Source organism: Budorcas taxicolor, chromosome 19 (genome assembly GCF_023091745.1).
Source record: "Budorcas taxicolor isolate Tak-1 chromosome 19, Takin1.1, whole genome shotgun sequence".
Lineage (NCBI taxonomy): Eukaryota > Metazoa > Chordata > Mammalia > Artiodactyla > Bovidae > Budorcas > Budorcas taxicolor.
This window is the reverse complement of record NC_068928.1, coordinates 28904264-28930674: the sequence shown is the minus strand read 5'-3', so window position 1 is coordinate 28930674 and position 26411 is coordinate 28904264. Positions and strand designations below refer to the sequence as shown.

At 49.3% G+C, this 26411-nt stretch overlaps 1 protein-coding gene across 5 annotated transcripts in view; it reads left to right on the top strand.

The window, feature by feature from the left end:
- The window catches only part of GAS7 (growth arrest specific 7), a 202483-nt gene that overhangs the window by 128464 nt on the left and 47608 nt on the right, over positions 1-26411 (top strand). For 3 of the 5 annotated variants that reach the window (XM_052657551.1, XM_052657554.1, XM_052657553.1), the window contains exons 3-4: positions 15349-15429; positions 25890-25975. In XM_052657551.1, coding sequence (XP_052513511.1) covers positions 15349-15429; positions 25890-25975 — 167 coding nt within the window. The remainder of the gene's footprint in view (positions 1-15348; positions 15430-25889; positions 25976-26411) is intronic. The other 2 variants (XM_052657552.1, XM_052657555.1) reach the window with 1 other exon arrangement.

Genomic DNA, 26411 nt, shown 5'->3' with positions numbered 1-26411 from the left:
GGTTGTGTTTTTTCCTTTCCAAGAATTCATTTTAATTTATAATGTTGATGTAACACTTTATTATGCAACACATCTTATTTCTCAGCAGTTTTTCATACCAGTAATCTCTTAGAATTTTGGCAAATGCCAAGTGGGTTAGATAGTCGTTCACACTGCCAGTTAGTTGAAGTCCCATAAAAATCAAAAGACAAAGGAGACAGGAAGACAAAACGTTACTTTGAAGATGTTGACTTACTGGCTGTTAGGTGGAACCACAAATTAGCAGCAAATGGTTCAGGTAGGAAATAAAAAAGAATGTGTGGCACATGACCCAGCAGTTCCACACCTAGATACCCATCCAAGAGAGCTGAAAACATGTCCACACAAAAACTTATACGTGAATGTTCATAGCAGCGTTATTCATAATGGCCAGAAACAACCCAAATAATATCCAAAATAAAATCTGGCCTTATCCTTGCATGGGTAAGTTACTCAGCTGTCAAAAGGGATGCAGTACCAATGGGTATATGCCCTATGCATGGGTAAACCTTGAAAGTATCATGCTCGGTGAAAGAAACCAGACACGAAAAGCCGTATCTCGTATGATTCCATTTATATGAAACGCTTAGAACAGGCAAATCCATAGACCCAGGAAATAGATGTGTGGCTTGTAGGGTCTAGGGGGGAAGAGGTGACTTCTCATGGGTGTCCTTTTGAGGTGATGAAAATGTTCTAAAATTCCCTAGTCATGGTGGTTGAACATCTCTGTGAATACACTAAAGGCCCCTGTGAGGTATGCTTTTAGAGAGTGAGTTTCGTGGTCTATGAGCTGTATCACAATACAAACAGGTGTATTGAGGAGGGGACGAGTTGGTAACTTTCCTGATGTCCTTCCAAAATAAGTCCTTAGATGCCCCAGTTGAACATTCCCTCTGCCGGATTCCCAGACTTTGGCGGACACAGAATCACAGAGGGAATTTGTCTAGAAATATCAATACATCAGTCCTGCTGCCGACCTACAGACTTGGAATCTGTGATTTGGAAAGAGTGAAAATTTCTGCTTATTATATAAGTGTTTTCTCGTAGTCACCACCTCTTTTTGACTTGTAGGGTGGCAACCAGATGGATGACAGCGTGGCCAGTGGATCAGATATTCTACACCTGGGGAGTCAGTGTATTTATTTACGTACTTTTATTTTTGGCTGTGCTGGGTCTTCGTTGCCATGCGAGCTTTTCTCTGTTGCAACAAGTAGGGGGATGACTCTCTAGTTGCATACATGGGCTTCTCATTCTCATTGTTTCTCTTGTGTTGGAGCACAGAGCTCTAGGCACAGGGCTTCTGTAGTTGCAGTCTGTGGACTCAGTAGTTGGGGCACATGGGCCTAGCCACTTCATGGCATGTGAGATCTGCCCGGACCAGGGATCAAACCCATGTCCCCTGCATTGGTGGGCGAATTATTATCCACTGGGCCACCAGGGAAGTCATGCAGAGTCAGTTTAAATCCAATTTTCTCTTTCGGAAATTCATTGAGAAAATACGGCTTTGTTCAAACAAGTAAACGTGTTGTAGTCCCAAGGTTGAAGATGTAAGTATCAACTACTGTAATTAAAGTAGAATCTCATGGAAAAGCTACTTGAAGACAACTCAGTGTTACAGTGACAGGATACCAAATGAGTAGAAAACTACGAGGAAAGGCCCTTTACTGGCTAGTGTCTATATCCTTATGTGTTGTCAGGGTAGCGAACTTGAGGCTATTTCTAGCCTTTACAATTATCCTCAGAACAGGATGTAGTGGCAGGTCTTATAATTTCAAAGCTTTTGAGTCAATAGCTCAGAAATAATTTTTTTTTGTATCTCTGTGTTTTTGTCATTAAAAAACAACAACAAGACCCATGGGCTCTAGTTTCAACTTTGTTTCTAGCTGCAACTAAGTCAAAGAATTCGGGGCTTCTATTTTCATTTTCCCATTTTGTGCAGCACTCTGACATCTAGACAGAATGAACACCATCCTTGCCTTCAAGGAAGTACAGCTCCACGAAGACTCTATTTCTAGGGCAGCAGTGTCGTCATGCCTCTGGGTGTGGTGGCGGGCGGCAAGACAAGGTCAGAACCTCACGTCCATCCCAGTGAGCTGTTCTGCAGAGATTCAGGTAGACTCGATGTCTCACAGTGGCTTTTCTTGAGGCCAGAGGCTGTCCACAGAAGCATTTCATTCTGTATGCACCCCCGTTAAAGATGTTGAATGAACTGCCAACATTGAACAATTGGGAGGTTTTTCATAAGCACCCAGATGCTTGTCTCCTTTTGAAAAATCATGAGGATTTTCAACCCACCTTCCTGCCTGAACACAACTGGGTGGATCTGAGCAGGTCACCATCACTCCTGATTTTCCTTAGACTCGAGAGTCTGCTTCCTTCAAGCGTCTTATGTGTCCAGTGCTTGTGTGGGCTTGAGCTTTGACCTAAGTTTGGACGTAGCCTCGTGGATTTACAATGAGTATTGCAGGGGAGAACTGGTATTAGACGTAAAGTCAGGAAGCTATAAATACAGTTGGAAATCAGAGATTATGAAAGAGGGCCAGGCAAGAGATTAAAGAATCTGGAGAGAAAAGACTGGTCCACTCCACAAGGAACTGTCAGACTCATCCCACACTCTGTCTTATACCTGGAGCTTTTGTGCGCACCTGACATGTTAGTGCAGGAAACATTGCCTTCAGGGTCTTCCGTAAGGCCCGTGTGTGTATGTTGAGGGGGTAAGGTGGGAGCATGTGGCTGCAGCAGGAAGTTGGAGTACACAGGGAGGGGCAGTCTGGACACAGATAGCCATTGATACTCTTTAAAGGTTTAGGTCCCTTGGAGTCAGTGAGATTCTTGGCAAAAATGGAAATTATCCATCGCTTATATCTGATGAGCAAGTGGGCCAGGACCACGTGGATTGGTTATCAAGCCACAAGTGTTTGTTCAGTGCCTCCTCTGTGCCCATCTCCAATTATGCACTTGGACCGCTCCTTGCAGGGGCGGTGTGGGCGAACACAGTGCAGAGGACTTCGTGAGCGCTTCTTGGTGGAGATGAGATCATTGAAGGAGACTTTCCTCGTGGGTTGCAGCCCATTCTCTCTCCTGCCTAAGTAGACCCCTGAAGGCCCCTTCCAACTCTGAAATCTTATGCAACCAGGAATCGCCGAACCGCTGTGTTCATCACCCCCTCTGAAGTTCGGGGATGCGCCTCTGTATGGAGAGTTGGTGTGGCTCCCAGCAATCAGACCTTCATCACTGGAGGAAGATCTTGGAGTTTGGGAACAGCTTCTTCTTGTTTCAATCCAAGTTGGACTCCAGAGTAGGCAATGCTCTCCCAGGAGGCGTGGGAGGAGAATAGGCTGAGAAGTTAGTCGAGCGGGATGCATGTTGTTTGCCCGTGCTCTCCAGGAGCGGGGTGCTGGGCTGGGCGTGAGCTCTGGGAGCCTCCACTGAAGGATCTTGCTGTCCTTGGACAGATCATGGGCTGGGCCTTGCCCCTAGCGAGCCTCCTGGACATTCCTGTCAAATGAGATGCTGCCCTGCTGCCAGCTGTGGTTACTGCCTATCTATGCGTCCAGCCTGGCATAACATCCCGCCTTCCTCGGTTCCTGTGCAGAGGTGGTCTTGTGTTCCAGGGAGCCTTCTGGAGCTGAGATGCACAACTGGAGCTTGAATGGGGCCTGGTCTTTTTTGTATGGTGCAAGAAGCATCCAAGAATGCCAGGCCCCATGATCTGTGCCATGGAAGGGGATGTGTGCTAGGCAGGAGTCAAAGACCCCATCCCCTCCTCCCTTTCCCATTTCTCCCTCTTCCCCCTTCTTTTCTCGCCCCACCCCCACCCCCATTCCTCCCTCCTCATCCCCTGCTACAGATAAAGACTTCAGTTGCTTTCAGCTGCTGCTGTATAAAATTCACATGTCCTAATGGGGGAGACGCTGCAGAAAAAGGTACAGATTGGACAGAGCAGGGCAGCCTTGGGAAGCAGGAGGGAAGGGGCCAAGGAGCACACAGCACTTTTGGATACAATATCCCACCCAGCTGGCTCAACTCTTTGATGAATAGGAAGCATGAATTCCTACTGCATCCTCAGTTGTGTCCAACTCTGCGACCCCATGGACTGCAGCACATCAGGCTCCTCTGTCTGTGGGATTTCTCAGGCAAGAATACTGGAGTGGGTTGCCGTTTCTTCCTCTAGGGTATCTTCCTGACCCAGGGATCAAACCCATGTCTCCTGCATTGGTAGGCAGATTCTTTACCACTGAGCCACCAGGGAAGCCTCACCCCCACCGGCTGTGCAAGTGCAAAGCCACAGCAGTGAGGCTCACTTTTTCTCTGAATCTCTCAGGCCAACTACACTATTTGTTGTGGTTTTCAGCAACATACTTGTTTGGGGGGAAAGGGTAAGCAGTGGATCCTTTCAAGTCAGAAGTAATTCCTGGTTTGGCTTGATTGTTGTACTTTTCAAAACACGTTTTTTTTTTCTCCCACAGCTTTATCTACAGCCCCTGTAGGTAGGGTGGGAACTGTGGCAAAGAACTCGGTTCTTCCTTGTCTTAGTCTACGTCTGTGGTTCGTGCGGTCCCCGGACCAGCAGCATCAGCATCACCTGGGAATTTGTTAGAAACACAGTGTCTCAGGCCTCCCCCCAGTCCCGCTGAATCAGGCCTTCTGGGGTGGCCCTGTGATCTCGGGCTTAACCAGCCCTCTAGGTGGTGCTCAGATCATCTAAAGCTGGAGGAGGCTGCCCCTTTCCCCAGCGTTTTAGCATCTCCGTTATTGGATGAGGAAACTCCCCTGGTAGCTCCTATGCCAGAGACACGGGTTCGATCCCTGGGTCCGGAAGATCCCTTGGAGGAGGGCATGGCAACCCACTCCCGTATTCTTGCCTGGAGAATCCCATGGACAGAGGAGCCTGGCGGGCTACAGTCCAGGAGCCACACAGAGCTGGACATAATTCAGTGACTAAACCAACAACAACTAGATGTGCCTTTTAAGCCTTCTTTGCAGAGAGGGTTTTTTGTTTTGTGTTTGTGTGTGTGTGTTTTAACCTCATGCAATTTCCTGAGGAATCTTGTTTCATTCAACTCTGCCCATTTCTTCCTCATTTTGTTTGTGTCATCCTCTCTACCCTGAATGCCCTTTCTTGATGTTTGAGAAGAGCTCATTTCACCCAGAATTTCTATACCTATTGTGCAGTGTTGGTTCATGATAAGGACCATGCACCTAAAGGTGCTTTGGGGCTGTCTGTGCCTTGGGGGCTGGCCCGCCTTTCCCAGGAGCCCAGCAGCCTTGGAAGTGTCTTTGTGGCTACACCTCACAGAGACGATTGCTGATTCCTTTTTCCCAAAATAACCAGAGCTCTTTCTGACAGTTTCTTCCAGCTTGCGAAAAGCAACACTCTCAGTGGTTCTGAGCATTATTTATAAAATGTAAAGTCACACCTTTTACTGGAAAGTCTTCTAAATCAGCATTAGCAAAGTAGAGCAAGGGGAGTTCATAGATGTTGGGTTTCTCAGAAAACAAAGCAAAAAGATGATATTTCAGTGGAAAATACCAGTTCGTGGGTAGAGAAGCTTCTGAATAGTTGAATGGTGTGACTTCCCCCACCCTCACCGGAGAGATTATGGAAGCCCTACTTGAGGGTACCTTCCGTTCAGTTCAGTTCAGTTGCTCAGTCGTGTCCGACTCTTTGCGACCCCATGCAGCGCAGCACGCCAGGCCTCCCTGTCTATCACCAACTCCCGGAGTTCACTCAGACTCGCGTCCATCGAGTCCGTGATGCCATCCAGCCATCTCATCTTCTGTCGTCCCCTTCTCCTCCTGCCCCTAATCCCTCCCAGCATCAGAGTCTTTTCCAATGAGTCAACTCTTTGCATGAGGTGGCCAAAGTACTGGCGTTTCAGCTTTAGCATCATTCCTTCCAAAGAAATCCCAGGGTTGATCTCCTTCAGAATGGACTGGTTGGATCTCCTTGCAGTCCAAGGGACTCACAAGAGTCTTCTCCAACACCAGAGTTCAAAAGCATCAGTTCTTCGGTGCTCAGCCTTCTTCACAGTCCAGCTCTTACATCCATACATGACTACTGGAAAAACCATAGCCTTGACTAGATGGACCTTAGTCGGCAAAGTAATGTCTCTGCTTTTCAATGTGCTATCTAGGTTGGTCATAACTTTTCTTCCTAGGAGTAAGCGTCTTTTAATTTCATGGCTGCAATCCACCATCTGCAGTGATTTTGGAGCCCCCCAAAATAAAGTCTGACTCTGTTTCCACTGTTTCCCCATCTATTTCCCATGAAGTGGTGGGACCGGATGCCATGATCTTCGTTTTCTGAATGTTGAGCTTTAAGCCAACTTTTTCACTCTCCTCTTTCACTTTCATCAAGAGGCTTTTTAGTTCCACTTCACTTTCTGCCTTAAGGGTGGTGTCATCTGCATATCTGAGGTTATTGATATTTCTCCCGGCAATCTTGATTCCAACTTGTGTTTCTTCCAGTCCAGCGTTTCTCATGATGTACTCTGCATATGTTAAATAAGCAGGGTGACAATATACAGCCTTGACGTACTCCTTTTCCTATTTGGAACCAGTCTGTTTTAAGACGTCACAATTCAGCCTGGTCACAGAAGGAGGTTCCAGATGTGGATCTAATGGCCCTGGGACTGGTGTTGGTTGTTACAGGGCAGTGCCGTTTGGGGATTGTAGGTGGGCAGAGACTGTCTTGTATAGAAATAGAAGCCCACCCGAATAGTTTATGGGGTAAAAAATGACCTTTATTAGAAGGACATGGGGTATCTCACAAAAGCCCCCACTTAAGGACCGAAATACCAGCTGCGTTGTTTGTCCTGGGTCTCTGGGATCTGATGATGCCCGTTCCTGGGTTGATTTCATACATATTTTTCTCTGCAGACTTGCCTTTTCTCTTTAGCAGCCATTTAGCAGAAAAAGATCCAATGGGTGGAAAAAAAAGTGTCTTAGACTGCACTTCTCCAATTTTGACTGAGAGGAAGCATATTTTCTTCCTTACGGGTTATTGGTAATTGCTTTCCTGTGACCCACCTGTGTATGTTTTGGGCTCTTTTTGGATTGGGCAGCTGACTTGATTTGTGCTTCATAGTCTGCGAGGGGAATTGGTGCTCTCTCTGCTCTCTATATGGGTGGTTCAGAGGGTAAAGAATCTCCCTCCAATGCAGCAGATGTGGGTTCGATCCCTGGGTCAGGAAGATTCCCTGGAGGAGGACATAGCAACCCACTCCAGTATTCTTGCCTGGAGAATCCCATGGACAGAGGAGCCTGGCAGGCTACAGTCCATGGGGTCACAAAGAGTTGGACACGACCGAACAAGTAACACTTTGAATTTCACTTTCTGCTCTCCATGGGCCTTCTTTGTTTCTGTCCCCTGTGTATCTTTTTATCTATACACACATATATGCACTTACTCATTTTTAAAATCAGCCACTGGCAGTGTAACTGGACTGACATCTAACAGTGCTTTGAACTGAGTCTTCGTTCATTCATCAAACATCTATTGAGTGCCTGCATACCGGGGACCAGGGAAACAGCTATGCATTTGTTTGACACCGTCCCGGCCCTTGGAACACACCTCTGGGTGGACTGGATTTGAAAGCAAGTGTTGCAGCTGAGCTAGGAAGAGTTCATCCAGGTCCCCGAGGGCAGGGGCGACACTGTGAGCTCTCAGCGCCCCTTCCCAGCCTGGTGCCTGCTCACAGGGTTCAGAAAGCCTGAGGGATGCTGGTGGGGAGCACACAGGACCGTGAGTGTCCCAGCTGGGCTGAGAATATCCCACTAGCCCTGACCTGCCAGCTCCATCCACGCCAAGCACCTGGGACCAGGATTGCGTAAGACTCATCTTTCCAGTTCAGACTTTGCCCCAGAAGCTTAAGATCAGGCTTCCTGGGGAAGGCCAGGCCCTGTTGGAGTGCTTCCTCCTGCAGCCTGCCCACAGGCTAGAACCTTCTGACACTGGGCTTCCTTCTCTGCAATGCTTTCTCCCCTCTCCTCTCCATCGTCTCCTCTTCTAGGAAAAACCCTAAGGACTCAGTCGTGCTAAAGGGTTTGTGATTGTCTGTGTGATTCATAAGGCTCCCCCAGAAGCTAAAATAGATAATAAAGCCACAGGCCAAAGCAGAGGCTTTTGGGCACAGATGTTAAAATCTTGATATTTTTAGAACATTGGGGGCGGGGGGCGACATGGCATTTCCGAGGGTTCCTTAAGTTACCCTACATTGCTGTCACACGTCTTGCTTCATGTTGTTGTTTTTTTCAGTCACTGAGTCGTGTCCGACTCTTTTTGACCACATGGACTGCAGCACGCCAGGCTTCCCTGTCCTTCACCATCTCCTGGAGCTTGCTCAAATTCATGTCCATTGAGTCAGTGATGCCACCCAACCATCTCATTCTCTGTCACCCTCTTCTCCTGCCCTCAATCTTTCCCAGCGTCGGGGTCTTTTCCAGTGAGTAGGCTCTTTGCATCACGTGGCCAAAGTATTGGAGCTTCAGTATCAGTCCTTCCAATGAATATTCAGGGTTGATTTCCTTTAGGATTGACTGGTTTGATCTCCTTGCTGTCCAAGGGACTCTCAAGAGTCTTCTCCAGCAACACAGTTCGAAAGCATCAATTCTTCAGCTCTCAGTCTTCTTCACGGTCCAACTCTCACATCTGTACATGACTACTAGAAAAATGGTAGCTTTGACTATATGGCCCTTTGTGGGCAAAGTGATGTCTCTGCTTTTTAATACACTATCTAGGTTTGTCATAGCTTTTTTTTCATCTTTTAATTTTGTGACTGCAGTCACGGCCTGTAGTGATCACGCCTGACCCCTCCCCTGGGGTTTGTGTCTCATCCAGGTACCTCCCAGTCTGTGGCTGGTTCCCGTCATGTTTTTACTATGGACTCTACCCTGTTTTTCCCACATCTGATTAATCCCTGAGACTGCTTGTTAAAATGCTAACTTCTGGGTTCCACCCAATATCTGCTAAACCAGAACCTTTGGGCACAGGGTCTGGGAATCTGTGGCTTCAGCAGGTGGCCCCAGTGATCCTGATAAGAGGCCAAGTTTGGGAAACAAGCCTGGAGCTTTACCAAATCACTATGCTGAGGGCCTGGGTCCTGAGTGTCCAGGCTTTGATTTGATGAGATTTCGTTTTCAGGACCCATCTACAGTTTTCTCAGCCACACAGCAGGGATTGTAATATCTGTGAGCTGGCAGTTGGCTGCCCACAGCTGTTGGTTCAGTGACCAGACACCCTTTTTCTTGTGTGGCATCAGCCCTCATCACTGCCGGCTCAAGTTCAGGGATTCCTGCTGTGTTTGCCCAAGTCCATACTCTATGAGGAGGTTGGGGATCCTAAAGGGATCGAAGGACAGGCTCAGAGTATTCCTGGTGGGCCCCCCATCCCCTCCCACTAGAATTTCTCTGGCATCTCCCGACCCCACTCTTGCAGGACTGTGCCAGCTGGAGCCAGTCCGAGCTTGGCTCAGGCCAGTATCAAAGGGCCAGGGCACTGCCGGGGCCACTGCTTCATCCACTGGCCTCTGTATCACCTGTGAAGTGTGCATCAGGGCCCCTGCCCCGCCCAGATCACAGGGTTGCATAAGGAGCCTGTGGGCTGCCACGTGGAGGCAAGTTTCTCTGGTTAACTCAGGGACCCCCTTCAGCTCTAACCCATCAGCATCACAGAGGGAGCCTGCCCTTGCTCTCCATTTGGGAGATGTGCTCTGTGAAGGTGGATGGGGCAGAGTGGGGAGGGAGGAGCTGGTGGGGTGGAAGCTGGGAGGCGGAGGGAGGGAAGGAAGGAAAGAATGGAGAGGGGTTTGTTTCATTCTTATCACTAAAGTCTTGAGGGCTGCCTCTGTCTCGGAGACTGTGCTGTATATGCTCATTGGCTGCTCATCGCAGGACCACAAGACTACAATCATGTTACCCCCACTTTGTGTGCCCAGTTGTGTCCAAGTCTTTGTGACCCCATGAACTGTACCCCTCCAGGTCCCCTCCAGATTCCTCTGCCCATGGAGTTTTCCAGGCAGGAATACTGGAGGGGGTTGCCATTACCTACTCCAGGGGATCTTCCCAAACCAGGGATCAAACCTGTGTTTCCTGCATGTGCAGGCAGATTCTTTCCCACTAGCGCCACCTGGGAAGCCCTCACTTTACAGTGAGGAAACTAAGATTGAGGACCCAGTTACAAGGGGTGGACCTGGGATTCAAACCTCTGTCTGTGTGACCCCTGAGCTCTTAGGAACACTTCTAGGTTGCCTTAGAATATTTGAGGGGTGTTTTTAAACACCCGGGTGTTGTTAGTGGTAAAGCACCTGCCTGCCAATGCGGGAGACATAAGAAATGTGGGTTCGATCCCTGGGTCAGGAAGATCCCCTAGAGGAGGGCATGGCAACTCACTCCAGTATTCTTGCCTGGAGAATCCCATGGACAGAGGAGCCTGGAGGGCTACAGTCCGTGGGGTGGAAAGAGTCTGACACAGCCAAAGCGACTTAACACAACACATTAAACACCCAGGCCAGGTTCCCTTCCATTTCTTTCCTTTTTTAAAACAACAAAGTCCTGGTAAACCCAGTTTTGTAGACATGTCCACTTCTCCTTCCAATTCCGAAAGTTTTTTGGATGCACCTCATGGCTTGCAGGGAGAAGGCAATGGTACCCCACTCCAGTACTCTTGCCTGGAAAATCCATGGACAGAGGAGCCTGGTAAGCTGCAGTCCATGGGGTCGCTAAGAGTCGAGCACAACTGAGTGACTTCACTTTCACTTTTCACTTTCATGCATTGGAGAAGGAAATGGCAACCCACTCCAGTGTTCTTGCCTGGAGAATCCCAGGGATGGGGGAGCCTGGTGGGCTGCAGTCCATAGGGTCGCAGAAGGTCGGACACGACTGAAGCGACTTAGCAGCAGCAGCAGCAGGGCTTGCAGGATCTTAGTTCTCTGGAATCCAGCCCCATCTCCTGAAGTGCAAGTGCAGAATCCTAACCCCTGGACCGCCAGGAAATTCCCTGAGAGAGGTTGTTTGCGAGAAGCTTTTGTGTCCTTCTGTTTCCACACGTTCTGTCTCTCCCAAGGGCATCCATACTGTGTGTGAGCAGGACCCCAGAACCCATTTCTTCCTCAGCTGGTGAAAGTGAAAGTCGCTCAGTCTTGTCAGACTCTTTGCGACCCCATGGACTATACAGAATTCTCCAGGCCAGAATACTGGAGTGGGTAGCCATTCCCTTCTCCAGGGGATCTTCCCAATCCAGGGATTGAACCCAGGTCTCCCTCATTGCAGGTGGATTCTTTACCAACTGAGCTGTCAGGGAAGTCTTCGGCTGGTACCTATGGTTATTTCACCTGATAGCCAGTTGGGGCAGCAGAGAACCACTACCCTGCCGAGCAAATAAGTCAGTCAAGAGCCAGGAGTCTACTGGTGTGTGGGGCAGAGGGTGGGAGGTGGAGGGCGAGCAGGGAAGGGGCAAGGCTTACAGATCCTCCACAGGCCGATCACCAAGACCAGTGGCCTAGGTCCAGGGGCTCACTGACTCTCCCAATACCTATAATGCATGCAGGAAGTGGCCTTAACAAAGGGAGGTGAAGTTTAGAGGTGATTTTAAAGTTAATAACTCCTGCCTTGCTTTTTTTTTTTGTAATAATCATCATAATAATAGTTATGATTATTTTAAGGAGGGGGTATCTGTGCTCTGAAACCAGATTTACATCACTTTCCACCTTTCAACTACACTCTCTCTTTAAAAGTTTTATTCTACACAGAGCAGCTGCTGTAATCCACTAATGGGGAAGTGGAAATTTCTGGCTTTTCACGTGGTTGGCTAGAATAGCAACCTCCCTTGGTCTGATTTGATCCACGCTCAGCAGTCAGCTCATTTATGTGTGTCTGGATCCCCTGGTTTCAGCGGGAAAAGTTCAAATTGAGTTAGAATTGCCTTTAGAAATAAAACATGTTTTCTCATGAATTGGATGGTCAGAAGTTTTCCAAGCGAGGGTCTCACTCCTTCCATTCTGTCTTCACTGATCCCCGCCTCCCCCCTGGGGCCTTTGGGACCTGCATGGGAGCAACTGTTAGGAGTCTGGATGGTCACCTGAAATGACCTAGAGCCTCAGAATGGAAGCCCAGAGGATGCAAGGGGGCCCCGATCCAGGGTAACTTGAGCCCCAAGCTGCCATTTCAGTTTTGCTTTGGTGCTTTGGCTCCGTCACGGAGCCTGGTGTGCTGTAAATAGATTAGGGAGTCTCTTAGCGGAGAAGACCTGGGAATGGCTTCCTCCCTGTGGGTGGTTTGGTCATCTGGGGCAATTTTTCCTGCTGCGGATGCGATCATTCAGTAGAGCCCCAGGGACTCTCTCCAGATGTCCACCCAGGCTGGCCCCGTTCCTGCCCCAGGCTCGAAGTGGCTTTGTGTTTTGTGTTGACCCGAGCTGGCCAAGACCAGGAGGTGGGCTGAGTGGAAACCTTTAGGCATCTGCACTGTCCATGATGGAGCCCTGGCAGAGGTCGGGCAGAGAGATTCAGTCCTTACAGGGATAAGGGTCTCCAGCCTCTGGGGCCAGTGAGTGACCCAGGTCAGTGAGTGCAGGGCACGGGGCTTTCCTTCGGAATCCAGCATCTAGAGCGGGATTCTGACTGCAGGCAGCATCTTCCTGTGATTTCAGGGCCTCCTCTTGCAGACGCCTGGGAGGGCTGCATGGAGGGAGATGCATTGTTGTTGGGACTTGACAGATGGGCAGGATTCTGACACCCAGCGTCGGGGGCAGGAGGTGATTGGGGGTGTGTGAACAGCTACAGCAAAGATGTTCTGAGACCAGTGAGTGTGTTACCTGGGCTGGAGTGAGGTCAGCATGGATCCATTTGGACAGACAGACAAGGTGCCTGTGCTAGAGCCCTGCTGGCTGAGAAGTGGGGCAGTGGGTGGGGGTGAATGCAAAGTTTGGACTTTACTCTCTGTGCCGTGTTGGAAAGGGCTCCACAAGGGACTCTCCAGGTGAGCGCTGACCCCCAAGTTGGGAGACATGTTAGGGGTGAGGTGAGATGGAATGAGGAATGTAATGGAGAGGGGTGCCTCTAGCCTCCGGGAACTGATTGGAGATGGGTGGGGGGACCCCAGAGAAGCTGGTGAAGCCACGAAGGTTGGTCCCCAGAGCCGCGGGGGGCCAGGTTGGAGGAGAGAGCCTGAGCTGGGTGCTGTGGACGTGCAGGCAGCAGTGTGGTCAGGCCGATCCAGCAGCGGAAAGGAAGGTCTCTTTGGAAACAAGACTGAGGCTGCAGGCTATGTCTGGTCCCAAGGGGAACCCACCTCATGTTGTAGGGAGGCTGTTTTAACATCTGAATTTCCCCTGCATTTTCGCATCCAGCCTCCATGATCTGTTTGCTTTACTCAGCTCTGATAAGGCACCTACTGTGTGCCCCTGTCATCCTGCTTCATGCTATTACAGCCTTGTTTAGGTGCCGTCTTCATCCCCATCTTACAGTTGAGAAAAACAAAACACAGGGGGCTTCCAAAGGTCACAGGTCACAAGTGGCCAGGCCTAGAGCACTTTGCACTGCCCTCGACCTCCGAGCAGGCTTGTGGTCTTCACATAGTCTCCAAGTCATGGCGCTCTCAGCTCCAGCCCAAGTGTCCATCCTCCTCCAGGAAGGCCACTGATCCTGCCCTCTGGTTGCCCCTCCTGGAAGACCCCTCTGCTCTCTCGTTCCTGGTCACATTCTCCCCGCAGCTTCCCTTGCTCACCCATTTCCTCTCCCTTAAGATGGGAAAGAGCCATATGACCTCCTAACTGCTAGAGCCATAAAACCCTAAAGTCCAAACAGTGGGTCTCAAGGCTTTGATCAAAGTCTGGGGCAAGATTCTTGGCACCTAAAAGACCAATCAGCCCAACCCTTTCATTTTAGGTAAATAATCAGAGGACCAGAGAGGTAGCGTGACTTGCCCAGGGCTGCCCAGCAGATGAGAGGCAGAACTGAGGCAAAAACCCCAGTTCTCTCGAATCTCAACTGAGAGAAGCCATTGGAAGGTTGTGCTTGTTTTTGTTTTTAATATTTGAAACAATTGAATTTTCAGTAATAGAATTTTGGATTCAATAAGGTCATATCCATATATTGCATTAACTTTAACAATAACTTGTAAATGGGCATTTGGCATGAACATAGCAGCTGTCTTGGGTGGATGCCATTCTTGGTCTCATTTTACAGAGGAGGAAACTAAGGCACCGAGGGGACAATGAGCTTGGTCGAGATCAAACCTGGTGATGAGAGGCAGAGCTAGCTTAGACCCAGGCATTTGGCTCTAGACTCAACTGCTTTTACTTGGTGTCTCAGATGGTAAAGAATCTGCCTGCAGTGCAGGAGACCCACATTCAATCCCTGGGTCAGGAAGATCCCCTGGAAAAGGAAACAGCAACCCACTCCAGTATTCTTGCCTAGGAAATCCCATGGACAGAGGAGCCCAGCAGGCTGCAGCTCAGGGAGGTCACAAAGAGTCAGACACAACTAAGCAACTAACAACCACTGTGCTGTCGGCCCTTTTAATTATTTCGGAAAGATACCCACAGAAGTCCAGCTCGGTAGCTGCAGAGCTCAGGGTTAACTACAGCATGTGGGGATCTTAGTTCCTCAACCAGAGATTGAACCCGTGTCCCCTGCATTGGAAGGCAAATTCTTAACCACTGGATCTCCAGGGAAGTCTCGAGAAGGCTTTTTTTTTTTTCCCCCAGTGGATAACTTAATGAGAAGTCTGTGCTGGGTCGCACAGAGTCGGACAGGACTGAAGCGACTTAGCAGCAGCATGCTCACAGCTGTGAAATGGGTGAAGTAGCATTTGGGGGCTGATCATACAGCTGCAATATTAGCTTTATTTCTGGCTGGGCATCGGAGGAGAGAGAAGTGTGTGATCAAACACAGCAGCTATAATTCACTCAAGGTGTAGAATTGGAGAAGCAGGAAGGGAATCACCTTCATAGGACACACAACCCGGGTCTCTATCCAGACCCCTGCTCTGGGTTTTGGGGCTTCAGATGACAGTGGGCATTTGGGGAGTGATGCCCAGTTGGCAGTTGAGGTTCCAGGATAAGATGCATGAGGGGGGAAGGGAGGGGCATTGGGGACTGTTTCAGAGGGTCCCAACCAGATGGTCCCAGCTTCATGGAAAAGGGTCCCCAATAAAGAGAAGCTTTGTTGCCCTGGGGGGCAGGAGAGGCAATTATATGGGAGCAGAAGGCAGACTCCGGCTTCCTGGAGTCAAGAGAGGCAGGTGATCCAGTGCAGCTCTGTGACACTCAGAGCTTCTGCCCTAGGAAATTCTCAATACGATTTTCATTTTTCTTCTTTCTTTGACCAGAGACCACCTGGGAACGTCCCAGCAGTTCTTCTGGGATTCCAGCCAGCCCTGGCCCTCACAGGAGCTCTCTGCCTCCAACAGGTACTGTCCACACGCTGTCTCAGGGCATCGGGATGGACCACACTCACACGCATCTTGATGGGAGAGGCCCAGCCTCCGGAGCCTGGATCTGAAACCTGGCTGTGGATCTCACGGGCCAAACCCAGGAGGGCTCTCAAGGGCTCGGAGGCCCCGGAGGCTGCTGCCCTGTGGGATGGTCTCACTCTGGCAGTGCCAGCTGCAGCTCTGGTCTCTCTCCCTCCCCTCGGGTGCTTAGAGGAGGGGATGGCTAGGTGAGGAGAGGCAGCAGGGCTCTTATCTGTCTGCCGGCGTGGGGACCTGAGCAGCGGCAGACTCGCTCCACGTGGTTTCAGAAGACATCAGGGGGTCGAAGTTAAGGAGGCAGACATTTACTCCTAATGGAGTATCTTTAGGTCTTCTCCACCACTGAGAAATCAAAATGTGATGCCAGTGCATTATTTAGTGAAGATGGCTGGGCGTCCTGTGGTGCTCGTGGTAAAGAACCCACCGGCCAGTGCAGGGGACGTAAGAGACACAGGTTCAATCCCTGGGTCTGGAAGATCCCCTGGAGAAAGGCATGGCAACCCACTCCAGTACTGTTGCCTGGAGAATCCTATGGACAGAGAAGCCTAGTGGGCTATAGTCCATGGGGTTGCAGACTCAGCCATGACTGAGTGACTTAGCACGCACACACATAAAGATTACCGTCAGCAGAATTCAGAACCGAAGTGGTGGCAGAATAGACCTGAAGAATCAACTGAGGCCTGAGAGAAGGGATGGGGGGCTGCTTTTCATGGAAAGTTCTTCTAGGCTATTAAAATGTTTTTATTTATATTTTTGTGTATATATGTGTGTATACACATACACACTTTTTTTTTACTTAAAAAATTTAAGAAGGAACCCCCTGTGGGGCAGGTAAATGGGGCCTTTCCTCCTGGTTTCCTGGGGATGCAGCCAGGGCTATGTTCTCAGACCGAGTCCCCACAAATGGGGCCAGTTAGCCTTCCTAGTGGTCATGTGACGGTAGGCATTCCCCGGCACGCTGCCTTGTCTTTTGTTGCTGTTCTTGTGGGTTTTTTTTTAACAATAGAAATGCTGGTGTGAATCCTGTGAGGTGTGGCCCTCTATCCTGGCTGGCTCCAGGCCACCCAGACACTAGAGGGAAAACCCAGCTGTCTTCTCCGCCCACAGGGCGGTCCCCGGAGCAGAACAGGGATGTGACACGGGCAGGAAGAGGCTGGAGCGTGTGAGCTGACAGGTGGTGACCCTGCGCAGCCAGCTCCACGGGGCTGCCGGAGCCAGTTTAGAAAGCTTGCCCTTTAGGTCAGTGCAGTCAGCTCTCCGAAGCCTGCTGCCCCTGGCACCGTCCCCAGAAGCATCCTGTCCCCTCTTTGCTGTGGACGGAGCCACTCCCCAGAAGGAGGGTTGGGAGGAGCGCTGTGCAGGTGCCTGGGCTCTGAGGGGCCCAGAATGGCGGGAGAGGCTCAGATCCAGAGAGAACTGCCAGGGTGGGCAGGGCATCAGACAGAGAGTGTGGCCCCCGACTTCCCTCCTCTGCCTCAACCCCCCGGGGCACCTCCTTCCCATGTCTCTGGGATCCCAGGTCTCTGCCAGAAGGGGCTTTGTAGTCAAATAGAGCTGGAAATCCTACCTCCTCTCTCCACCTTTGGAGATGACACATCAGCTTGGAGAATGCCCGGACTGGACCGCATTTAACTCGGTGTTTCTGTCCTCGTGTGTGTCTGTCCACATCATACTTACACTTCTCTGGCTCAGCTTCTTCTCTGCTTCTCTTCTCTGACTCCATCCATAGTGGTTCTCAACTCGGGGGTGAGTTTGCCTTCCAGGGGACATCCTTGGATGTCACCAGTGGGGGGCAGTGCTACAGACATCTAATGGGGAGAGGCCAGGGATGCCGCTCAGCCTCTGACGGTACACAGGCCAGCACCGCCCCACCGCAAAGGGCTGTCCAGCCATGCGTGTCAGCAGTGCCGGGCTCGGAAGCTCTGTTCTAGAAGGACTCAGAACCTCAGCTCAGCACTACTCGGGGGTCAGACGGTGGACCACAGCCTATGCCAATGAGAAGCAGCCACAAAACACGCACGACCCCGGCTCTGGATTCTCAGACCCACATTCTTGGGTTGATTTTGTTCTGTTTTTAAGATTTGTTTGAAGATAGCAGTTTTATTTAATTAATTAATTCTTTTGACCGTGGCATGTGGGATCCTCCTGACCAAGGGTGAAACCTGCGTCCCCTGCAGTGGGAGTGCGGAGCATTAACCACTAGACCACCAGAGGAGTCCTCAGACCCACGTTTTATTTTCCAGTTTTAATATCTTGAACATCAATGGTGTGTCCTAGTCTAATTGGAAGCATCCTTTTTTTTTTTCTTTCTCACTAGTACTTAAAATAAGTGTGCCTCTAACAACCAGTGACATCTTAGATTTGTGACATTGCTGCTCCTTAGATTGAGGCCTCAGGCACATCCCTGCTCCTTGTCAGGCCTCACTTTGCCCACTTATAAACGGGAGGAAGACGTGGCTGAGGTCCTGTCCAGCCCTCCATGGTTGTGATTTGTGGTCCTCTCTACCCTGGGGCGTGAACACACATGTCAACTCTCCATCCGCCCTCTGGGGTGGAAGAGAAGAGAACCCACCAGTGAGGCTAAGGCAGGATCTGTGATATCCTGACATCTTCTTTTCTGGTTTTTAAATAGAATCTTGAAAAATAAAGCAATAGCTAGGTTGGTATTTCTCCCTACAGGGGAGCAGCACCAGCATTTTTCCAGCCATTCTCTCCTTCAGTTTTATAAGCAGCTTTCAGAAGATTGAATTTTATTGTGGAGAGTGAAATAGACTTGATGAAGACATGAGGTTGCTTCAAAAGCTGACCATCCCCATCCTTGGGTTCCTGGGGCTGTGGGCACCTCGCCTGGAGACCACTCAGGGCCCTGGATTGAAGCCCCTTTTGTTCTCCTCCTGCTTCTGCAGAGCAGCAGTGATAGAGTTGAAGCCTTTCCATTCAGAAAATGTGCCTACGTTGTTCTCAGTACTGGGGGTACATACTCAGGCAAGCCAGACTTGTGGGATCCCTGGTCCCAGGAGCTACATTCTAATGGGAAAGTTGGATAAACAGGCAAACATGAACTTGATCAGATGTTCGTTGCATTGTCAGCGGGACAGAGCATATGCCTGGGGCATTGGGGGCAGCCTCACTTTAGGCCAAGCTTTAAAGACAAGGAGGAGACGGTATGTGTGGAGGGTGGTGGTGGAGTGTTCTGGGCCAGGGGACAGCTGGTGCAAAGGCCCTGGGGTGGAAGTGATCATGGCACATTTGAGAATGGAAAGCAGACCAGTGTGGCTGGAGGGTGGGGGACAAGAAGAAGGGTGGTAGGTGATGGGGGAGGGGAGTCAGGGTCCAGAGGAAGGTATTGTTGGGATTTCCTTCTGAGTGTGAGGGTTGGGATAGGGGTGAAAAGCAGTGGAGGTGTCTTGTCTTTCTATGAAGCTACCTACTTGAAGCCGCTGGGCAACTCTTGGTTAGCAGTGATGGGGTTGGGGGTTACCTGCAAGGTGGGTGGGGGCATAAGGATGATGTGGAAGGAAAACATAACTACGTTTACTGACTACAAGCATCCCATATGGTCGTTCCTGAAGGTCATGGACAAACAGGCCAGGAAGAATATGGCTGGGAACCACAAGTGAACCCAGTCAAGCCAAGCTTAGATAACGCCCCTTCAAGGAGGCAGAGGGGTGGAGGCGACCTTGGGGCTCAGGTTTACTTGTTTTCTTTTGGCTACACCACTTGGCTTGCAGGATCTTAAATCCTCGACCAGGGATTGAACCCATCCCCCCTGCAGTGAAAGCCCAGAATCCTAACCACGGGCATTGCCAGGGAATTCCCTCAGGCTTACCCTTGAGTTGAGCTTCTGAAGAGGGTTGGAAGGCCCACTATGGACAGGGCCAGTTTGTTCCTAGTGCAGGCTTGTCAGATGCCTGGAGCACAGCCAGCCAGGTTATAGCCGGGGAGAGAGACCCGAAACACACCCAGTACCCACCTCCCCCAATCTGGACTCTACTCTCGGAATGTTGGGGGCCGCTTTGAGACAGCACCGGACCCAGGACTTTCCCTGTGTGGCCTCCTCTCAGATCACAGTGGGAGCTGTGTTTATTCAGTAACTTTATTAGAAGTATTTAATGCCAGGGTTTCCCTGTGGGGTCCATGCAAGTCAGCTTGAAACCCCAACAGAATACCGAAGGCTCTGTTCAGTAACTACTGCATGTATTAAAAACCATCTTTGGGCTGGTTTAACATGCCATGCAGCAATAATGATTTATATGGAGAGAAACAGTAATAGGCAGATGGAAAGAAAACACGAGTGAAAAATGAAGTTCTGGGAATTTCAGGTAAGAATTGCTGGGTCCAGCGGATGCCAGCACAGACCAGTTCTGTCCTCTAGAACTTTCCGCACTAACGGAAATGTTCTGTCTCTACCCTGCCCAGTATGGTAGCCATTGACCACATGCAGCTCTCGAATATTTGAAATGACTCTGCTCTGCCTGAAGAATGAAGTTTTCATTTTATTTAACTTAGTACTTTTCAAGTTTTAGAATAATTTTAGGCTTACAAAAGAAATTTGTGAAGACAGTACAGAGAGTTCTTACATAGCCTGTACTCAGTTTCCAGTAATGTTTTATGTATTTATTTATTTCTTTGGCCACACCACATGGCATGTGGGATCTTAGATCCCCAACCAGGGATGGAACCCACGCACCCTGCGTTGGAAGGCGGAGTCTTAACCACTGAACTTCTGGGGAAGTCCCTCCCCTAATGTTAATGTCACATTATATAACAGTCCATTTATCAAAACTAAGAAATCAATGTAGTACAGTATTATTAACTAGTCTGAATTTCATTTGATTTCACCAACTTTTTCAGTGTTGTCCTCCTGTTCTGGGAACCTATCCTGGGTACCACCCTGCATTTGGATTATATTTAAATTTAACATGTTAGAATTTGAATAGCCTCCTGTGACTGGCGGCTGCCCTATCAGATGACAGAGCAGGCAGGCATGGAGAGTGAATTCCTTTCTGAGCTTCTAGGCCCAGACAGACATGGGTTGAACTTGCATTGTGTTTCCCTTCGGGATGGAAGAAATCTATCTCTTATTGAGCTGCCCTGGGAGTGGGGGTGTTGGGAAGCCTGGGTTCAGATACTGGCCTTGCCTTGCCTGGGGCTTGACTCTGCTGAGGGGTCATGCTTGGACAAGCAGCCTGCCTCCAGCAGCCAAGGAAAGCCAGATTGCAGGGGAGGGAGTGAGGTCTGTTGTTGATCAGGGAGAGCCCACCTTTGAGTTTGGAGTACATGCAGACAGCTGTGCACCCCCACTCCACCCCCCCCCCCCCCCCCCCCGTAAGCAGAGCGCCCCAGGAAAGGGGCTTCAGAACCTCAGGCCTCACCCCCAACACATCTTCTCCAGATCAGGAAGCCCCAGGCAGCCTTTCCCTCCCACATAGGAGCAAACAGAGACCCTGGCCTGCTGCAGAATTACAAGCTGCCAGACCCAGAGGGCTTCCGAGGCTCTCAACTAGGAATCACTGTTGACCCCAGGGGAAGGGCATGGGCCTCCACCTGTTCCTTGAGAAACACGTTCCTTTCCTGGGGGCCCTTGCAAAGGCCTGTTTAACCTTAGATAACCAGGACAATAGACTCAAATTTCCAACCTTTCACAGCCACAGACTACATAGATTGTGAGTTCTCTTTGAGGAAATACAGTTTACATCTTAGACAACCAGGGAGCAGTGGGGACTGGGTAGTCAAGACAGAAATGTCAAGAACAGAAGGATTTCCAGACCAGAGGGCTATAAATGTAAACCCTCTTCCCTAGGCAGACCTGGCCAGATATGGCACACACCTGGAAAGGTGAATATGATGAAGAGCATCCTTTTAAGGCCACACACGGCATAGTGGGGCAGCGAGGCAGGGATGGTACCCACCAATCTGGCATGGGTGTTTGCCTTGGTAACCTGACTTGAAACCTACTTTCCCACAGCCCCATTTGCATTTCCCAAAGTGGGTTCCATGGCAGCACCTCTGCTTTCCTGGCACCCCCCCCCCCCCCATCCTGGTTCTTTGTCCTTGTAAGCTTGGGACTGCCATGCTGCTGCCTTGATTGAGATTCACAGAGCACATCAGCATATTTTAAAAAGGCCTACTGTCAGATCCTGCCCTTTACTTTCACTGCGGGTCACTTGCAAGGAATGTCTTGCAGAATTGGTTGTCGTCACCTGCCTGGGGAGGTACCCCATTCCTCCAGGTTCAGATGTCGTAGGAGTCAGGCTAGAAGGATTTCCAAAACAGGGGCTTCCCAGATATCTTTACATTGAGGAAAGAAGTTACTTGTTTATTCCAGAGAAAAGGGAGATGAGCCACACCCGCAGGAGGCATCCAGGGCTGGCTTTCTTGTTTGGAAGAGTTAAGTCTTTAGGGTGTTTTAGAGAACAGGACCTGAGCATTGGGGCTTGGATGATAAACCATCTTACATGGCAAGTTGGAGTTGGGGAATGGAGTCAGAGTTATAGGGAGGGAGTGAGTTATGGGCCGCGGACGATGCTGGCAATTCTCTGTTGGTCTTATTTCCGTTTCTTTAGCCACCCTTCCACCAGCAAATGACTTCTCCTTTCTACAAATTATATGCTCCCTTCTCTCACTGTAGAGAGCCCTCTCCTACGCCCTCTCTTTGTTTAACTTCTTATAAAGAGGAATGAAATGTGTGTGTGTGTGTTTCTCTTTGTATTTGAAGTTACTAAAGTTACTAAATAGAGCTTTCTGTTCCCTTTTCCTATCTTAAAAACAGCTGAATTTGATATTTTATATATGTTTTTTCTTGTATCCCCAACTGAATTATGGTCCTTATGATTATGAGTGATCTTTGACTATATTTTATTTCATTTTTACCCCTGGGAGGCTGGAGGCCTCTAAAGCACCCACCTCTGGCTGTGTTCAGTTTTGACCTCACCCTAAGTAAGCCGGGGGGCCCAGTGGCATGGGCGTGCCCATCAGGACCATCTCAGGCGAGCTGTAATGGTTCATATCCCCAAGGATGAAGGTGCGGGGACCGTTGGAGTAAAATGCAGTGAGACAGAGTGTCAGAGAGGTGCTGTATGGGGAGAAATGGTTGAATGGAGAATTAGTTTTTCTTTCCCAGTAATTGTTTTGACATGAGTGGTAATTAGCCAATCGCTGACAGGCCAGAACCAAAGTGAGAACAAGGGGATGGATTAGGGGCAAATGCCATCACATTAGATGGTTCCCGGCTGCTGTCAGCGTGGAGGCCCCCAGTCCGGGGGAGGCTGCAGGCAGGACAGTGGCATGTTGAGGGTGCACTTTTGAGGGTGCTGTGGTGGGAGAAAGCGGGGATCAGAAAGACTCTGCCCTCAAGAAGATGGGGACCACCTTGGGTTACAAGGACTCAGTAGCATTAAAGGTAGTGACTGCTTCTAAACTAAGGCCTGCTCAGGTAAGAGCTTTCATATTTCATTTTCATAGTCAACTCAACTGTGGTTCCATTTTTGTTCTTGTCCTTCGTGGATTTTAGGATCAGGGCAATGCTGTCTTTGTAGAATAAACTGAGAAAGTCACCAGGTATATCTATACTGTGCAGTGTGGGCCTATATATTTCTTTCAAGGGTTTGAATGACTTTGCCTATAAAACCATCTGGATGTGATGTCTTTTGACAGGGAGGTCCTTTTTCAAATGTTTTACTCATTTTGGTGTTTCTGGTATTTGAAATCATTTTGATCATTTGAATCTTATGGGAAGTTTTATATTTATTAACATAGAACTATAGATCAAATCTCATGCATTAAAAAAAAGTCTCTGTTTGCAGTCTAATTCCCAATTCTAAGCATTTGTGTCTTCTTTCACCCTCAAATTAAGCTGATCTCCCTTTTTTATCTTTGTCATTCCCTACCCCTCAACCCCTCAACCAGCCAGAGTTGCTAATATTATCCTGTCTCCTAACTTATTAATTTCTCTTACCATATTTATATCCTTTTCTCATGTTTTCCTTGGATTAATTTTATTGGCTTTTAAATTTTTTTCTAAATTCTTGAGTTGAATGTTTAGTCCATTTATTTTTATTCTCTTGGCCTTGGTAATGCAATAATTAAGGCTATGGATTTTCCTCCAAATATAATTCAGGCCCTTTCCCATTTGTTTTGATATGTTCTTTTTCATTATTTTCAAAATATTGTGTAGTTATAGTTTGAAATTGCTCTTGGACCTGAGATTATTTTTTGAGAGGGCATTCTCTTAAATGTCCGAGCTTCTGGGGTCAGGGTAGGGGGAAAGATAGAGTCCTTGTCTATTTGTTTTTTTCATTATTTCGATCTACTTTTATTGCTTTCCAGTCAAAGAATATGTCTTGTGTTATTTATGCCTTTTGTAATTTACTGATACTTTATTTATGGCTTAAGTAGGCCCAACATTTTTAATGTACCATGGCTTCTCAGGAAAAAGAGATTATCTCTGTTTATAGGGTATGGTGTTTAATCCATCTAGTTCAATCAGCCTTTTAAATTAAATCACTGAGACATTCCACATCCTGACTTTTGTCCACGAAATCAGTCCTAGACTGAAAGCAGTATAAGGGTTCCTACTGTTGTCTTCAAATTCTCCAGCATTTGCGTTTTGTCCATTTCAGTGCCGGGCTCCTTGAGAAGTTAAGTTTCTTGAATGTTATGACTGCCTCATAAGTAGTATTTATCTATCCAGTCTCGTGTGCCGCTGCTGTCATGGCCTGTGCCAGCCTGAGTAGGTTCTCCTCTGAGGCCTCAGAGTTCAGTGATGCCCTTGGGATCCTACCCCCCACCCCTGCCTTTTACCTAGAGGACTCTTGGATAGAATCAGCAGCTTCCTGAGGGCCCCGAGTGTAGACCAGGAGCGTGGTTGGCCACGTGGAACTAACTTGCTGTTTCCTCTTGTGTCCTAAGCCACTGCCCTGGGCGCCGGCTGTGTGGCCAGCGCTTTGTTGTCCTGGTGTGTCTGTGCCCACCCTTCTTCTAGAGTACCCAGCCAGCTGTCGGATTGGGAGAGACCCAGTTACCCCAGGAATCTGCTGAGTGCACCTCTGCTCACAGGTGTCCTGAATTTTTCCCTGCAGTTGGTGGAGAATGGGGGACACACCCCCAGGATGAAAAGGGCTCTCCATGGCGTGCCCTTCACACTCCATTGCTTTCCCCTGGCCCTTGCCCTAAGAATGGGCAAATGGTAATAACTATAGTCCCTCCTCCTTTACCTCCTCCCTCTCTGTTGGGTTCTGGCAGCAAGACCCGCGAGTGGACATCAGTGTGTCCATCTTTCTTCAGGCTGACCTGCAGTGTATGTGTTGTAGCAAATCCTCCAAAGCCTGGGGCGTGAGGAAGATGACTTTCCGGAGATCATACAAGCTTGGGGCTCAAGGCCAATAGATCAAGGATCTTCATGAAAAGAGAATTCATCCATTGTCTTTTCATGAAGTGCTTTATAATTTAACGGATCCCTTCTGCAGGGGTGGATATTCATCCCAACAGAGTGGGTTTGGAGACTAGGTAGAAGTGTTCCCATTTTGCAGATGCAGAAGCTGAGGCTTCAATAACTGTATCCATGAGAGGGCAGGGCAGCCTCTGGGAACTGAGGATGCGTGGGCCTCAGTGTGTATGTGTGATGTCAGGACCAGGCACCAGTGTTGGGGGCTTCAAATAGGCCCCCCTGGGAGCTTTGAGGCCATAGAAATTGGCAAATACTACAGACCAGGGCTCCCTATCCTCCTTTGAAGAGCAGGAGTATCAGCTCATGTTGGGAGCATGAGTGAGTGTCATGGGGAGAGATTTTTAGAGCCTTGAATATTTTTTTGTCTGAATTTTAGCAAAACCAGGACTCATGAAGGCTGTCATATGATCCCCTAACTCTTAATTAGCAAAGCCAAATTTCCTAGAAACCTGTGAGGCCAGTTCTCTTGTCATTAAACTGACATTCCAGTGAGTGAGGGGAAGGAGGTCCTCAGGGAGGAAGTCCTTGGGCGGGGAGTTGTTGAGGGGGCGGTGATTTGCAGGAGGGTGGGGGTGTCCCCACCTGACTCTAGAGAGAGATTGGACCCTTGATCCGCACCAGTGATCACGGCCGATGAGGTTATTTTTGGCGATGACTGTTGGACTGTGATGCCTCTCTTCCTACTGAGCATCTTTCTTTTCTTTGGTTCAAAAAGGTCCCCCAAGAGATTGGTAGTTGGGTGCTGGCACTTGGGAGATGCTCTCAACCCATCTCCAGCCCCACAGATAGGAGTGAGATCCAGAGAGGTGGTCCCGGCTGTGCAAGACCCCTCAGAGGCAGACAGTGAGGTGGGAGAAGGGGCCGCAGCTGCCCCCTGTGGTCTGCAAGGTCGGAGGGGCCTGTCTGTGGCCAGCGCAGCAGCATCTGAGTGGTGTTTCTGTCCCCGCAGTGAATGGATACCACACGTCAGGGACCCCAGCGCACCCTCCCGAGACTGCCCACATGAGTGTCCGAAAATCCACCGGTGATTCCCAGGTAAGGGGCCCTGTTCCGGGAGGTAGGGGCAGCCCTTAGGTAGGTCCAGGGAGGCATTGTTAGAATGGGGACACTGTAGGCGTCCAGGTAGCTACAGCCCAGTCCTGCCCCAGGTAGGAAGAGGTTGGTATCTGGGTCATTCCATGATTGCAAGAGAGCTGGTGTGATTGTGGTTTGGTTTTCTCTAGAAGTTGAAGATAGTAGGTTTTTTTTTTTTTGGCCCATGCCACACAACTTGAGGGATCTTAGTAAAACAACCAGGGATCAAACCTGAACCTCCTGCAGTGGACATGTAGGGTCTTAACCACTGGACTGCCTTGGAAGTCTCTGGAAGTCAAGGATGCTTTGGATGGGTTGACAGGGATGGTATTATGACCTCTCTGTGTTGGGGCAGAGGGTTCCATCCTGCTGTCTGGATTCCTAATGGAGTCCACAT